This window comes from Hesperophylax consimilis, chromosome 13, assembly GCF_061612785.1.
Source record: "Hesperophylax consimilis isolate HC1 chromosome 13, BYU_Hcon_1.0, whole genome shotgun sequence".
NCBI lineage: Eukaryota > Metazoa > Arthropoda > Insecta > Trichoptera > Limnephilidae > Hesperophylax > Hesperophylax consimilis.
Window position 1 is genome coordinate 12,806,056 of NC_142848.1, and position 17,480 is coordinate 12,823,535.

Consider the following 17,480-nt stretch of genomic DNA (forward strand, 5'->3'; position numbering starts at 1 on the left):
CAGAAAACGAGGTAATACTAAAAAAACTGACTGATACAGACCAAATATTCAACAGTTGTGACGTACTAGATATACGCCAATTATACGGTAAAACACTACTAAACTACATTTTTGACCAAAAAAAAATTTTCAACACACACAAAATAATACTAACAGACCAGTTAGACAAGCGTAGAAAGAAAACATAAAAACTCCGACGGTAAATACAAGCTTTGGACAAAGACACTACCAACACCATGCTATAAAAGCTTTCAACAGTCTAACACTTGAAAATAAAATTGATGAAAACAAAAATAAATTCAGACACAAAATTACAAAATGGATTAAAGAACAAAAAAGTCAATGTTACCAAAATTTCAACATACACGTAACACACAAAACCAATATAAAACACACATCACTCACAAACACAACATATAATATAAATATACCAATTTTTTACTTTATTTCATTTTATTTAAATTTTATTTTACTTTAATTTTAAATCTATATTTTTAGTTTAAATTTAACTTAATCTTATGTTTTTTTTCTTCACCAACATTATAAATATTTTCTTTATGTATTATGAATATTTTTGTATTATAAAATGGAGGTCTCAGCACGGGTGAGGCCAACATTACTAAGAAATGTAAAATATTGTACCAAAATAAAATAAAAATGCTACTGTCAGACGATGGTATACGCATCAACCATTTTTTTGGAGTGGCCTATATCATCATTAAATATAAGCACAGGGAAAAATTACAACAGCACAGCATAACTATGTATATCTCTAATAAACAATAAACAGTGTTAATCTCAAGTGACCTACCAGGTAATAAATAATAAAATTTGGATCTATGTTATTACGAACTATATATGGAGATAATATAAATAAACGAGAATAAAAACATGTGTACATTTGTAGTAATGTATTATATATTTGTACAGCGTCCTTGAAGAGATCAAATATTATTATTATTAAGGGAATAAATTATTTAATTAATTACCCCTTGATTACAAACAAAAAAAGTGAATTACTTAAAAAAAAATTGTAATAACACCATTAAATTTTTTCTATTTGTTCGATAAATTATGTTTTGGTTTAGCATTTCTCATGTATTATGTTATCTATATTGTTTATTGCTTTTATATATTGTCTTAAAATATATCCTATCTCTTCTTATATAAGAAGAGATACAATATTTAGGAAGAAGTTAATTATCATTTAATAACTTTATACAATAATATTTACAAATAGTTGTATCATGTAAGTTCTCTTAAAAATATTGTATATTATTGTTGTACTTTTAAATATACATATAATAATAAAATAAATAAAAAATATAAGAAAATACACAAATTTAGGAAATGAGATTAAAAGAATTTGGCATTCTCAGACTATAAAAATACTACCATTTGTTATTTCGGCTACTGGCATTATACCTAGCTCTCTCATTCAAAATTTAGGCGTATTCGATCTGTCAAAGAATTTATATTTAAAAATGCAAAAATCAGTCTTAAATACACGTAGGATTATGAAAGATTTTTTTAAATATTTATGTTGAGGGATCAGTAGGATTTATAGGTCCAGTTAGGAGTTCTACCGAGCCGAACCCTGTGATATGAAAATATCTGGAGTCGGTGAATTATTTTCCCATTTGATCTCTGGTGAGTTGACGTGTTGTTCTTGTATTGTTTTGTATTTATTTTGCTTATATAATGCACTTACATAATGTGGATTGACTAGATGATCATTTGTGGAAAAGTGTGTGGAAGGGTTTGGTTTTTCCTGTGGGGAAGATTAAACCGGACATAATTTAGTGTTATAAGTGTAGGGGTAGCCTAGAAAATGATGCGATTAATTAGGTAACTGCCATGGTCACGTAGCTGTCAAGGTGACAGATCTCATTGAAAATAAATGATATTTCAAGCTTTCTACCACTTCCCCTCTACCAAATGCTAAGGAAAGGGGAAGATTATAGCCTCGTGTAACACTATAACACAATATAATCTGTATAGGCCACGCCCAAAAAACGCTTGATGCGTATTGCGTAGTCTGACACATGCTTAAAACAGGCGATTTGGCGTCAATTTGAAGATCCGAATGGGTAAATAGGGCGAAAGAAACAAAAAAAACAAAGGACACGCAGTACAGATAACATTCGTAGTCAGTACGGCCGCAGAAATTGTTCGCCAGTAAACAGCATTGTTGCATTATGCTGGCTTTTAAATCGGGACATTGTAGGTTTTGTCGGTACAGAGGGCTCGGTAACTGTGATACTACCGGTTTATCGGTTGATTTAAAGTTAGGCTTGGTTGGAATGTCGAGCTTAGCGCGGCTTGGAACATAATCTGTATATAAGTTAATTTACATGTATTTCGGTGAGATATAAGCACATAATTAATCACGTAAATGTCATATTTGACATTTGTTAATTTTTAATTTTTTTATTTTATTATAAGAACTTGTTGAACATTTATACATATTTGTGATAATTCATCCGCCATGCTAGGGATGTCCCTGTGTTATGGCGGGTGATGTTTACAGATTGGATTTATAAAATAAGTTATAAAGTTATGCAAATTAGATTAAAATATAAGTTAATTAGATTATACAATTAAATTAAATAATAAGTAAGTAATAAAACTATACAAATTAAATTTAATTAATAGTTATTAAATTATTCAAATTTAATTGCATTACAAATATTAAAATCATGGTTTCTAAATGTATTTATAGTAATAAAAATAGTATTAAATATTAATAATAATTGATAATTAGTTGATAAAATTATAATATAATTTAATTTATGTACCAATTTTTATATATTGTGGTCTCCAAGTGAACTTATCCATTTTGATATTAGTTTTTTTAAATTTATGGGGATGGGTTTCGGTTTTTAAGTTTTCAGGGAGAAGGTTAAATATTTTGAGAGCTAGGTACATGAAATGTCTTCGAGCTGACGTGGTATGTAGTGTAGGCACGTTGTAGTGTCGGTTGGTTATTGTTCTGGTGGTGTAATTGTGGTGTACGAGGGTTTTTTCTTATATTTGTACAAAAAATGCATTAGAGTAAATTTTATGTGGATTTGCCGTATGTTTAAGACATTGTATTCAGTGAAGAGTCGAGTGGAGGAGTATCTTGTCGGTCGCTTGTTGATAACACGTATTATCGTTTTTTGGGCTTTTTGTAATGGAACAATAAGATAATGTGCACAACCGCCCCAAATTATGATGCCATATGCTAATTGGGATTGGCAGAGAGCATAGTAGACTGTTTTCAGTATTGTAGGAGTAAGGATATTTCTTAATGTTCGAAAAACATAACAGAGCTTGCGAATTCGGGGAGTTAGGCTGGCTAAGTGCTGATCCCAACGAAGATGATGATCAATTAGGACCCCTAGGTATTTTATATGGGATACTTTCTTCTAAGTTTGGGCAAGTACAGGAAGAATAAGGTCTGTGCAAGCACAAGAGTGAATTGTTATTTAGCGCCTCGGTGTCTAAAAATGGAACTATTCCGCCGCTTACCAAGATTTAAGCGGCCGATTGAGCCCGCTTAAATTTTATCGAGGAATGTCGCACATAGCAAGGATACTGATATACTGGACTGACTGATATACCTGCCCAAAGTCCCGTTCCATCCTCCCTGCTCGCACCACACATTTAATTCCTTACACAGGACAAATAATAAATAATAAAAATAAATAGCTAGGAATTAATTTCGACCATTATTTAATGAAACTAAAACCCTTTTGAAACACCACTATTTAAATAATATTGTAAACATTAAATATTATTTTGATTATATAGTGGTACAAAGTGGTGTTTTCATTAAATTATTTTACTAATTATTCATTTTTACAATGTACGCCATAAGCGTCCGATCCTTATTCCTGGTGCGAAGTCAAAGTCGATGAGTATTATGTTGCTGACACACTTGCGTTGTACTCCGTGGCATGATCTATTTCTGCATATCGTTCGCCCACGCTCGCCGGCGCCGCACAGTGGGCTGAAAATCGCCCTTCATAGACATAGAGACTTGAATTTTCAAGGGTATTTTTTTGGCTAGAAATGGATTCTGCAAATCCTTAAGTGGAAAAAAAATCTTTTTTGTTGTTGATGATTAAAAAAAAAATCGCACCTTGCGCCACAATATGAAGTATGTCAAAAAAATACAAATAAATAGTAGTATTATCTGTGTGTAAGGATAGAACGGCCAACCTTATGATTCCAGAGATAGCCTCATTTATAATGTCAGCGCCATACAAATTTTTCTTAAAAAAATTATAACTCCTTCATTTGTACACGCAATTGCTTCGTATGACATTTTATAGCATAGTAATGATCAGCAGAATCCATTTCTAGCCAAAAAAATACCCTTGAAAATTCAAGTCTCTATGTCTATGAAAGGCGATTTTCAGCCCACTGTGCGCCGTACATTCCCAAGCCCAGCCACAAGAGTACAGCGCAAGTGTGTCGGCAACATTATCATAAGATCACTAAGGCAGTGATGATCAATATATTTAATAGAATGGCCAATTTGTCGTGATCCAATGTACGGTAATAAATTTTGACATGGATAACGTTGCATTCGATGGTGTAGCAAACCCTTCGTATATTTTATTAAGCCTGTATTATTTTAATAAAGCCGTCATAGAACAAAAAAAATTACACGGTGACGATAATTTCATATCTCAAAGGGCAAACCATTGAATGCTATCGATGTATTTATATATCATTCGGAAATATTAAAGAATTATAAAAAAAATAATGAGTGACTGTTTCAAAATAGACGGACAAAAGTTTATTGCTAAATCCGAAAGATTGCTAATATCAAAACTCTCCTATGTGACTTATATGTTTTCAGAAACATAATCATGAAGTGTATCACTTAAAAAGAAACATATACAAAATATGAATGAGCCACAGACCAAAATTTTGCTAAGTTCAATTTCGAATCAATAAATGCTGTTGATTTTTATCGTTCGGAAAGATAAGCAAAATTTAGCCGACAAAACTTTTGGTATTTTATAAAGCGGAAACATTTAAAGTGCAGTCCAAAAAGCGCTGAAGGGGTGAAACTTTTTCTACAATAATTAAGGTCAAACCACGAATTTTGTTTTTTAAAGAAAATGTAAAAAAACTTATTATTAATAGGACTTATTTTGAGCGGCTGCTTCAAAACTTGATGTAAACAGAACAGAAACCGTGTAATATTTATATTATTTCCTTTTATCTACTAATTCAGTATTTAAAATATGTAATTTTGTTTTATTTAGTTTTAGTGTAAATAAAATATTGTAAACTAGACAAACCATACTCATATGTAAAGCATTTAAGCATTAAATTGAATCATCAACATAAAAAGGTTTTTTTTTTTACTTTGAGGATTTAAAAAAAAAATCGCATGTTGCGCCACAATACGAAGTATGTCAAAAAAATACAAATAAATAGTATATCTGTGTGTAAGGATAGAATGGCCAACCTTATGATTCCAGAGATAGCCTCATTTTTAATGTCAGTGCCATACAAATTTTTCTTAAATAAATGATAACTCCTTCATTTGTACACGCAATTGCTTTTAAGAAATTTTATAGCATAGTAATGATCAGCAGAATCCATTTCTAGCCAAAAAAATTACCCTTGAAAATTCAAGTCTCTATGTCTATGAAAGGCGATTTTCAGCCCACTGTGAGCTAGGGCAGTCAATATAATTAACCACACTAATTTCGGCTTTTGGTGATAGGTTAATTGGTGATTGCGTATGTCCATCCGCTCACGGGACAAATGAAACTAAACTGAAACTAGTTGGCAACTGACGGTTGCAAACTGGTTGGCAATTCAATTTTTCGATTCCACCACTTTATCTAAGCTTGTTTAACCATAGAATGAAGAATAACACTTCAGCTGTCATCTGTCACTATCATATTGTGTTAAAAAAGCCGCCATTGTTTTTTTGTCTTTTCTTGCATAATCAGGAAGCCTATAGTGGTAAATACACGAGAATTTTTTGACCTCCTGAACAAATTTAATATTTTCTGCTCGCACATATCGTAATCTGACAACTCTGGAGGCATGGACAAATCGTAAATTTCTTGGAAACTGACATAACTATGGGAAAGTGGAAACTGGAAACAAGCGTAAGTCGAGTTACGAGTGACTGATTGCGTCGCCGTTGAAAACTGTTTTTTGGTAAGTTGCGCCGTGTTCGGATCACCACTGAAATACACAGGATAGCAACTTGAGTTGCCAACTGGTTTTTTTTCAGTTGCCCGTGAGTGAATGGGCTAACTGTGTCGTATCCTTCATTGTCCTGTCCTATAAAGCAGCGTACTCACTTGGGAGGGAGCCACACCGTTACGATTGCGATCGGCTCGCGACGCATATATAAGGCCCACAAAAGGGGGTACCTACCTGGCTGGTCACCGCTGGTCACCAACGTTTCAATTCTGAAAGGTGGTCTTACACCAGGGGGATATTGGGAGTATCATCTACTATGGAACGTGCCGCAAGTATACTATATATTGTTTGAAATGATTAATTGGGAAATAACACAAATTCATCAAATAAAATTTACTTGCGCACTCCGGGCTTTGAACCCGCGACCTTCGAATTTATTACTGATATATGTGTTATTGTGTATATGAATTGATTTGATAAATACAGGTGGTCCCGTAAGCTATGGATCAAATGAAGTGGGTGATAAGGGAGGTTATTTGCATTCAAAATCACCGAATAAATTAACCCGTTCAATGTTTTGATCTATGCATTTTTTATAACCAGAATTTCGTCTTATGGCAAAAAATTTAAAAAGGATACAATATTTAGACATTTTTTTTTTGTAATGTATGTTTTTCCCTCATGATCATTGACTAATCAAAAGAAGAAATTTATTTTATTGCATCTATATCAATGCGTCCATAAATCAACTTCTATCGATTGATAACTTTTTTTATGAAACAAATTTATCCTTAAAAACCATAGATATGCCAATACATAGATAGTAAAATTCTAATTCGGAGCCTACTTATTATACTATACACCAATGAAAAACTTTGAAAGTTTATTCCATAGATTTTCAGAGTTTTTTGTGAATATAGTTAGGCAATCATATGACGTCACAATATTTCGGTTCCAATTTTCGATCGGAGTTATACCCCCCTGAATGCGTCTATACAATTACATTATAAAAATTCAAGACACTTATATTCATACTAATCGAACGCAAAATGTAGCACCGCTTATGAAAAGGAAAAGATCTTCCGGATTTTTGTATGAAACAAATTTATTTATTTAACCACAGATTTGCCAATATTTAGACAAATTTTATGCGTGCGATAATACTACGTCACACAGCATCGACGAAGATAGAGAAAACTCGAAAAAAGGCGCCACCATAGACAATATAATTCTCATTCGGAGCCTACTTATCAGCCTAAAATATATATATTTTTTAAATGTTTGAAATTTCCAAATATTACCTAACGACAGGAAAATGAAAAAAATCAGTTACATACTAAGCATTTTTATTTCAGTAAGACAATTATAGATTAGATTATAGAAAAAGGAAAAAATTACAATTAAGCAAATTAAGAACAAAACAAAGAGAGATTCTCACCTGTTTTTTCGTGTTCTTTTTTTATGTTCGAGATGTTAGATTAAGCGTTAGCAACGAACATAACGAACCACTCGGCCGTTTGCTTCCGATTGAGAAATGAGAGCCACAAACTGACGGACATCTCGCTAATATTATAAGCAATATATTAAAATCCGCCAAAAACTATACGACAACGGTGCAGTTCGAGATCAAAATATTAAAAAACCATAGATATACCACTCAGCCAGTACTCAGCTGTCAACAGTTTTTTTCTAATACATTTTTCATTGGTGGATATAGTTAGAAACACAATATGAAGTCGCAAGCCATAGAGATAACCGTGTCTTTTCTACGGCTCCAATTTTCGATCGGAGTTGTACCCCCTGTACTGGACCTAGTTCATTGAAACTACGCGCTTTGACTCAGTAGCATATCTTCACTCTATTAATTCAACTAAGCATCTGTCAAGCATTGGAAGGTTGAAGGAACCAAAGCGCACACCAGATACTAAGTTCGGTGAGCGTGCTTTTGCCGTGTCAGGACCTAAAGCCTGGAATGGACTGCCACATGATTTGAGAATGATCGCAGACTCGACAGAATTTAGGTCTAAACTTAAAACGCACCTTTTCAGACAGTCGTATCCATAATTTCAGAAACCTCCACTTTCACAGTCGACGGCAATTTAAATAAACAAAATGTAAAAAATACTAAAAATAAAATAAAATAAATAGAAATAATAATTAAAAATAAATAAATAAAACTGATAACTATAGCAGACTTAAGGTCATGCGGTGACCAGTGTTTTTTGATAAAGTGTCCTCTGCGTGCAGTTTTATCTTGTATAAGCATAAACTTTTTAATATAAGTGTGTTTGTCGGAAGTGACTTGCCAGGTAAGTATGTTTTGGTATCTTTTCTAAATAATAAATGTAGATCCTAGGAAATAAATTGTACAGCGCCCTTGAGGTGATTTTTCACAAAAACGGCGCTCTACAAATTATCCAATTATTATTATTATTATTGGAACAAAACAAAAAGCATTTCAATGAAAGGATTATTAATGCATTAAATAAATTAGGTAGGTACCTACTTACTTTATCGCTTTTTAAGTTTACTTAACTTGAATAATATAACGCATTATACAGAAATATTTCACATTACATACGCATCCATGCATCAATAACTGAAATTAGTACGTGTAATGTTAGGTCGCTACGTGATTTTATGTTTTACTGCGTAAAGATTTGCGTTTTTCTTAGCACGTAAGTTAATAATCTTCGCAAGATTTGTGATGATAATATGATTGTTTTTGTCCAACTTATCTTATATACAATCCTACAGGAGAATCTTACACAAGTAAGAGGTCATCTTTGTTCAGTGTCCTGGCCTGAGTTAAGGCGGGAACACATTATTAAAACCCGACGCGACCCGATGAAACGCGATGCGTGTTGAGTCGAATCAAATGTATTGTTTTCTTATGACCAGAATCACACTATGAACATCCGACGCGACGCCATGCGCGCACACGCCACCCGATCTAGACGTGCCAGGTCGGCGTGTTGCCCATGGTGGGGGTAAACACGCCACCCGACGCGGCCTGCGCAGTATGTTTCTAGACAACACCCGACGCCACGCGTCAGTCGTTCGAGAACTGTCACCGAGCATATACGGAATTTTGGCCAATTTAAAATTATTTTTGCATTTATTTAGCGAAATGACCGACGAACAATTAGTTGAGTTGGTAAAACGATATCCTGTTCTATATGACATGAGTTTAGCTATATACAGGGATCATACTGTGAGAATATCCTGTTCTATATGACATGAGTTTAGCTATATACAGGGATCATACTGTGAGAATATCCTGTTCTATATGACATGAGTTTAGGTATATACAGGGATCATACTGTGAGAAATAATCTTGTGTATGTCACTTTGAATAAATTCGTGTATTTCTTCAAATTGTGTTTTAGTAACCCGAAAATACATATGAAATCTTTCAATATCTTAAAGTAAGTCTGGATACAGAGTATGATATTCACCACACATACTCCTCTTTTGATTTATTTCATGAACCCAGTAACGCCTAGTTATTCTCTTTTTCTTGAGTCGTTAAAGTATCATATATGTACCCATAATTTGCATCAAATCTTCTTCAAAGTCTTCATCTGACTCGTTATTTATTAAATCCATAGTAAAAAACCATTCACTTCCACTGCTGTTAGCTAACTGTATTCAGAAATTGCTAGTATGTCGTGGCGTCGCGTGTTGGTAATGTGCACGGTGCACATCGGGTGTCGAGACGTGGCGTCGCGTCGCGTTTTAATAATGTGTTTCCTCCATTAATGTGGTTACAACACAACGTCTTGCGTCGTGCAACTTTAGGTACCTACTGGAGATAGATAAAGATCGGCAGGAGTGGAAATGTTTCCTACATGTCGGTTGCCGAGAATCTCCAGGATTTGTAACGCCTTTGACCATGATAAAAATAAGTTTATTGCTTTGTGCCACCCTTAGACATTCAAATTAATAGATGAGCCAATCAGGGAAAGGAGAACAAATCAAGTTCGAGGAGGCGCGCGGCGTGACCGTCCCGTTTTCGGTTATTTGTCAATAAATGAATCTGAAAGTATACAGGCAACTCGCATTGTAATATCACCATTCGGTCCTCGAAAGTAAAATCTGCTTACGAATTACTAGTCATTGTTGTTACACTATTTAGTTACAAACTACAAATACTTTAGCAAATATGTTACATTTTACCCACCTCACTCAATTTTAACGTCGCTACGCTAGGCAATTCGTTTAAGAACGAACATTCAGATTCTGTACAGAAAAGTTCATAATGGACAGCGCTGCAAATCTCTGCCTTACTTCAGCGAACTTTAATAGCGAATTTCAATGTGTGCTCTTCGGGGATCAATATACGACTGATGTCCTAGTGTATTCAAAGCATTCTTGAACCCCCCTGGTGCCAAAAATATTGTCACGTGGTTTGCCTTCAGCTCGTCGAAATGATACCCAGATTTAATTTTAGGGCAAGTCTATTAATTTGAATGTCTATGATGTCATTGGTATCTTATTTTAGGTATAAGTATCATCACTGTCATAGCGGAATCATGAAAAATTACCAACTTTTATTTATTCAAAGGCAAACAAGACACGGCAGACATAATGACATATATGAAACAATAATGCCATCACTGCTCCACCGCTTTCCAGCCTACAGATTTATAAATGAAGGTAAATAATTGACCACCCTTCATTACATGTTTGCCCTCGTAACGCCCCCGTGCTTAATGCATTATTTGTGATCCGGATCGATGCCAGAAAAAGCTGGAAAGTGCCGATAAAACAACACTAAACATGTTATCATTCATCAATTAACAAAACACTTAATTCATTTTTCTAAACGTAAGTTTTAAATATTTAATACGATGTTGAAGCAACACGACACCAAGAGGCACGAAAGGTCTCCTATAAATGCTATGTCTTATTACAACAAAAAACTTGTCTTTTTTAAATCGCCTAGAGTCACGGTCATTGCTGTAAACTTCGTTTAGGGTAGATTCATCAATTTAAGGTCCAAAATGGCACTTAATTATAATATAAGAAATCATTTTCAAAAACTACAAAGTAAACAACTCGACACCGATCCCATGTTGGGCGCCAACTATCTTCTAGAAAAGAACCTGACTTCTTTAGCCCTTTTCGGATTGTGGCCATTTCAGTCCCAAAAGTTTTTGGAAAACCAGAAATTACGAACATACCACTACGTTTTTGGTTTATCACTGTACTGCGCTTTCTTCCTATTCCTCATTACAGAGTACGCCGAGCTATTCAATGTCTGGGGAGACTTGGAAGACATGACTACAAATATGTCTGTATCTTGCCTTTACACCGTGGGCATCATGAAGATATACTCCCTTTTTGGAAAGAGACAAACGTTCAAAGATTTGATATCTGGTATATCAAAGATAGAAAGCAATATAGCTCGCCACCAAAGCGAGGAAACCAAATCCATATTAGCAGGTTATGTTGACCGATCAAGAAGAGTGACATACTTCTTCTGGACTCTAACCAGCTGCACCATATTAGTATTTTTTGTGATTCCACTAGTCGAGTACCAGTTCTCTTCAACATACCACAAGGTTTATGATAACGGTACGGAATACTGGTCTTACGTTAGACCCATGATATTCAGTTCTTGGTTCCCATTTGATAAATACGCTACTGTCAACTATTACTTGGCTTATTTTTATCATTTCTTGATGGGGACTGTGGGAGCTGCTTACCAGGCTATTTGGGACACTTTCATCGTTTCTATGATGATACATTCCATCGGACAACTTCAGATACTTCAGCACACCATTGAGAATATGACAAATGTTGACGTAAGACGAAACAAGTCGAAACTTCTGAACAGTCCCAGGAAACGTTTCGAGGAGAAGGAAGATGATTTTCAGAGACTAGAAGATTTAAAGCACGCCCGATTTGTAGATTGTATTAATCACCACCGGTATATTTTGAAGTAGGTATCCAAAGACAGAACTCTCTTTTATGATAATCCAGTAATGGGACAGGTTGAAATAAAGATGACATTTATATAATTACGTACTTATCTCTTCCAGTAATAGTTCTATTCTTGTTCTTTTTTGCGAAGCAGTGCCGAATAAAAATACAACATTTATTCGGTTTAGGTGTACGATACATTTGCCCTGATTTATTTATTTAGTGAACAGAGCACAAACCCTTTTTCGCGTAATAATTAACCTCTCTAGGACTAATAGCATGTGTCCATATGATTATGAATACTAGAATATATCTGAAACTTTTAACGAGGGGCAAACGCAAAACTTATTATTCATTTATTATTTTATTTCTTTTATCATCTTTGCTTCTATCCTACACAATAATTATTTGGTTTCTTCCAGATACTCCTATGACCTGAACGCAATAATCAGTCCTATCATGATGCTTTACTTCTTTGTATGTTCGCTCATGCTTTGCGCTATTGGATTCCAAGCATCACTGGTAAGCAATGTTTCCTCTAATTTTTTCATTGTATAGTAAGTAAACTATATATTATTTTAACTGCTCAGGTCTCAGCCATATTCTGTCAGACAGTCGGAGTATTTCTGAATGTATGAAAAACTAAAAACTGTTTTGAAAGGTGATCAAATACGCTCTTACATTTTATTATTAGAAATACACATATGTTTTTTGAAATATATAATTTTTCAATGCTAACATTAAAAAGTTTTAAAAATGGCTCACTTAACGTTTTTGTAACTAAAATAACTGATAGCAAAAAAACACTTTCTTTATTAGAAAATGTATTACCAATGTGATCGTCTCCACGGTTTTTTTGTTTCATGTAAAAATCACATAGTTTCATAATTTTTTCTACAATTGCGGTCGGAAACTTTGGTTTCATAGAGGAACATATTTTAATTTGTCTGTGGTAATCTTCTAAATGCAAATATATAGCGTAATATTTTCTCTTTCTAACACCATATCATTTTTACCACCACAAGACTAACGAAGACACAAAGATTTCTGTGAGACTATATGGGTTGTTCCCAAAAGCGAACAAATTAGCATTGAGAAGGGTTAAATTAATAAATTGTGAAAGAAACATAATTTCTAAAACTTGTGATTTTAACTCGCGATTTTCGAATTGCTATTCGAAAGTCTTTCGCCTCGATCACCGAGGCACAATATTAAAAACAAAAAACACATTCAAATATCCATGAGTAATTATTATCGATAAAAATCTGAAATGTAAGGACCAAATATGTCAAGTTGTAAAAAGATTGGAAAATGAACATGTATATTTTTTGACAGTTAGAAATATAATTCGTAAAAAAAACGGTATTTTATTTATTTATTTAGGAAAAGCAACATGTTTTTTTACATCCTTAAATAATAAACTTATAAACAATACAAATAAAATCTAATGACTTGTTTTTACGTAAGCATAAAATTATAACAACAAACTAAGGGTCCAGTACCCGTGGACTAAAAATATTTACAAAAAATACAAATTTGTAAATATTAAATAAAATTAAAATAACATAGGATATAAGAACGCAAATAAATGACAATATGTCAATTTTATCCTCACTGACAACACCAATAATCTCTAATGTATGTCTCTAATATATCTAATACATATAATAAAATTTTGAACCCGTTCAAAGATTGGTAATCAAAGTAATTTTGAAAAAACGTTAAAATTTTCTACTGAAATTCTTTTTTCAATTTTCAAAGTACCTACAGTAGACAAAATGTATCAAAAATATTCAATACTTCAAATTTACAAAGAAATACAGTCAAATACTCATAACTTGCAATTCAATACATCAGCAAGATACCAGAAAACTATTAAAATCCCAAAATTTAACACTAAGCTCATTCAAAATACCTATCTTTATCTAGGCATAATTTATTTTAATAACCTTCCATTAAATTTAAAAAATATCGAAAATATTCAGGAATTACACCTTAAATTAAAAAATTATCTTAAACTATTATAAGTCCAAAATACGTTCACTACTTACATCTAGAAGTAATATTGTTTAAATCTTGTGTTGTTTCCTAATACTAACATAGTGCTAACACTGCGACCCTGAGAACCTATCATCAATTTCTAGTGTTCTCTTCTCAACTCTTCCCAATATACTACGTTCGTATACATAATAATGATTTTACAACGGCACCATTGTTTAAAATTATGATATAGGTATATTTGTTATAACAAAACAATAACTTTTAAACAACACTTTTATTTTTCATACTTATTGCTGACCAGGTTTAGCAGTGTAATAATACTCTACTAAAATCTAACATCATGTGTTATTGACGCTTTACAGTGGGTTAGAAAAAAAGAACTGAGTTGCTGTATCTGCGTCATATATATAATAATATTTATTCACAGAATGGTATAAACCTTTCAAAGACCCTCGTTCAATTCTTACCCTTTACAATGCCTTAATTAGAAGTAAACTTGAATATGCAAGGACTATTTGGAATCCACATTATTGCACATATGAAAACACTGTAGAATTGGTTGAAAAAATGCTAAGAATGTTATCTTTCAAATGTAATCTACAGGACCTTCCTAAGATTCTTCAAAATTAATTCACTTAAAATTAGAAGGCAATTGACTGATCGAATATATTTGGACAAAATAATTTACGGTTATCTTAATTTACTCTTAGCAATTTTGAAATAAATGTTCATATCGTTTATGACGCCATATCATGTTTCACCTAAATACATTTAAAAATAACATCACCTATCTCAGCCCTGTGACCTAAATGTGTCGACTATATAATAAGACAGAGTGTGCTGAAGTAGCCATTTTCGTCGATAATTTATATTTATTCAGAAAAAATGTTCTGCTGTTGCTAAAAAATATTTTGCACTAATTTTATTACGTATTACTTGTGTCCTATTTGCGTTTCTTTTGCCTCTTACTTTCCTTTGTATTTTTATTTTTTACTTTCATTTGTTTTGTTTTTGTTTTTAAATCTTTATTTAGATTTTTGTAATTGTATGTAGATTAACTGAGTTTTTATAGCTGGATAGTACTCATGTAAGTCAGAACATATATACAAACCCAGTATAAATAAATAAATACGAAAATATCTTTCATTTTTGGTTTCTAGTATGGATTCAGCATTCGCCTATGTTTTATGTTGGAGTACTTGTGCGCAATGATGATTCAACTCTTCCTCTTCTATTGGCACGGAAATGAAGTCATACACGAGGTGAAATTAATGAAACACATTAACATTAATAACCAAACACCACTATAAAAATAGCACACGAAAAAACCAAAACTTTAGGTTACCTCAAGGATCAACCGTTGGACTAGAATTATTTTTGATAATTTACCATTGATTTATTTCATCTTCAGAGCAGCAAGGTCCTGCAGTCCACCTATAGTTGTGATTGGTACAGCCAGAGTCAGAAATTTAAGAAGAATCTGTGGATTATGAGGGAGGGGATGAGAAAACCAATCAAGTACACCGTTGGTATATTCTACTCCATGTCCTTGCCAACATTCCTTGCGGTAAATATATTTTTGTAGCAATTTAAATTATTAAGCGCGTATAACAGTTGGTACGTATTATAATCAGAGAGAATCTTTTCAAAACTTTGAAGTTGACGACTGATTACTTCCATTAAATCGTACTCCCTTCCTAATTTAAAATCCGCTAAGGGTGTAATTGAACTACAAAATTTTTGACAAAGAACACAGTACTACTTAGGGCAAAGATTGTGTAATATTACTCTGGTCGTAATTAAAACACAAAATAAGCAATATAGCTTTCAAAAACATATTTATTAAAAACTGGATCGAGTTAACAGGAAGAGATTTCACAAAGAAAAACAAAAAAACAGATGAACCATAAACACAACACAGCTAACAGAAGCAACACACTAAGATCTACTCTTTGTTTATTTTTATATTACAGGTTCAAATCACCATAGAATAATAATGTAAACCAAAAATTGTAATATGTAGACCTCAGAACAGATATAACACCTAGTGAGGTCTGTATAGCAAAATAAATGTTTTGTAACTCTATTTTTTAAGTAATAAAATTAAAATCTCGAGCACCTTTTTCGTTGATCACTGTGGATTTGCACCACCCTCCGACATTCAGAAAAAATGCTTTTCTTGTTTTTACTGACGTGACATAGGTATCGTTTAAAACATAATGTATTGTATTTTTTACAGATATTGCGAGCATCTTACAGTTACTTCGCTTTATTACGACAAGCACAAGACAAAGATAAAAAATAAGAATGTTGAACTGAACGTCTTTAAAACTGAAGTATTGAAAAAAAGTTGCTTGCCATCATTTTTTTGCAATCTAGAGGAAGGCACTATGAACTATGACTAAAATTTGCACTATAGCCATGGACACACTGAATCAAGGACACCAAGAAGTAAAAGACAGGGACTCATTGCAGAATCAAGCATCATTGGAGAAAAGATAATTTTATTTATTTATTTATTAACGGACATCGTCCAAATTACAAAATAATAACACGCATAAAGTAAAAAGAAAAATACAGCAGTAGACAAATATACATGAAAGCAAAGACATATGGTAGATATAATATAAGAAAATAAAGTGACAAGTCGAATCAAGTCAAGAATACGCCGTGGGTCAGGACCACAGGACACTTATAATATTCCGTCACTTGTTTAGCGACTGGCAAAAATCATTCAGACTTATCCCAAAAAAGTTAAGGTTTTGACTTGAGTTCACCAGTCTACACATTCTGGACAATGGTGAATAATATCCATAATTTGTCGAATGATGGTTGAGGAAGAGCAGTTCAATATTTCTGAGTCTTTGCGAGGGGATATTGAAGGGAATGAGTTGCAGTAGAGTAGGTGAATCAATAATACCATTTATAATTTTGAAGAAGCAAATGAGGTCTTTTCTTTCCCGACGGACTACCAAAGGAGAGAGGTTTAGAGTTAGTTCAATTTCATCATATGAGTATTTGCCTTTTTCTAAACCTAGCCTCCTAGCAATCCCTCTTAAGAACCGATGTTGAACAGATTCAATGCGTCGAATGTGGACAGCGCATAAAAAGGAGACCAAATAACACACGCATATTCAAGATGGGGGCGAACCAAGGAGCAGTAAAGAGTTCTAAGGGTATTTACGTTTTTGAAGTCCGGAGTGATTCTAGTGATGAAACCAAGTAGTTTGAGGGATTTATTAACGATTGCAGTTATGTGATCCCGAAAAGAAAGCTTGCTATCAAGAGAGACACCAAGGTATTTAATAGATGTAACAGTTGCTAAGCAAATATTATTAAGTTTGTATTCGAAGACAATCGGTTTTTTTGATCTATAGAAGGACATA

The 17,480-nt window shown here is 33.2% G+C and overlaps 1 protein-coding gene across 1 annotated transcript; it reads left to right on the forward strand.

Moving 5' to 3' along the window:
• The first annotated feature begins 11,171 nt into the window (after window positions 1-11,171).
• LOC149418458 (odorant receptor 10-like) lies at window positions 11,172-16,417 on the forward strand. The gene is made up of 6 exons (XM_089639116.1): window positions 11,172-11,975; window positions 12,048-12,112; window positions 12,516-12,615; window positions 15,255-15,356; window positions 15,506-15,661; window positions 16,334-16,417. The coding sequence occupies exons 1-6, from the start codon at window positions 11,172-11,174 to the stop codon at window positions 16,397-16,399; spliced, it is 1,293 nt and encodes a 430-aa protein (XP_089495242.1). The 3' UTR covers window positions 16,400-16,417.
• The last annotated feature ends 1,063 nt before the right edge of the window (window positions 16,418-17,480 follow it).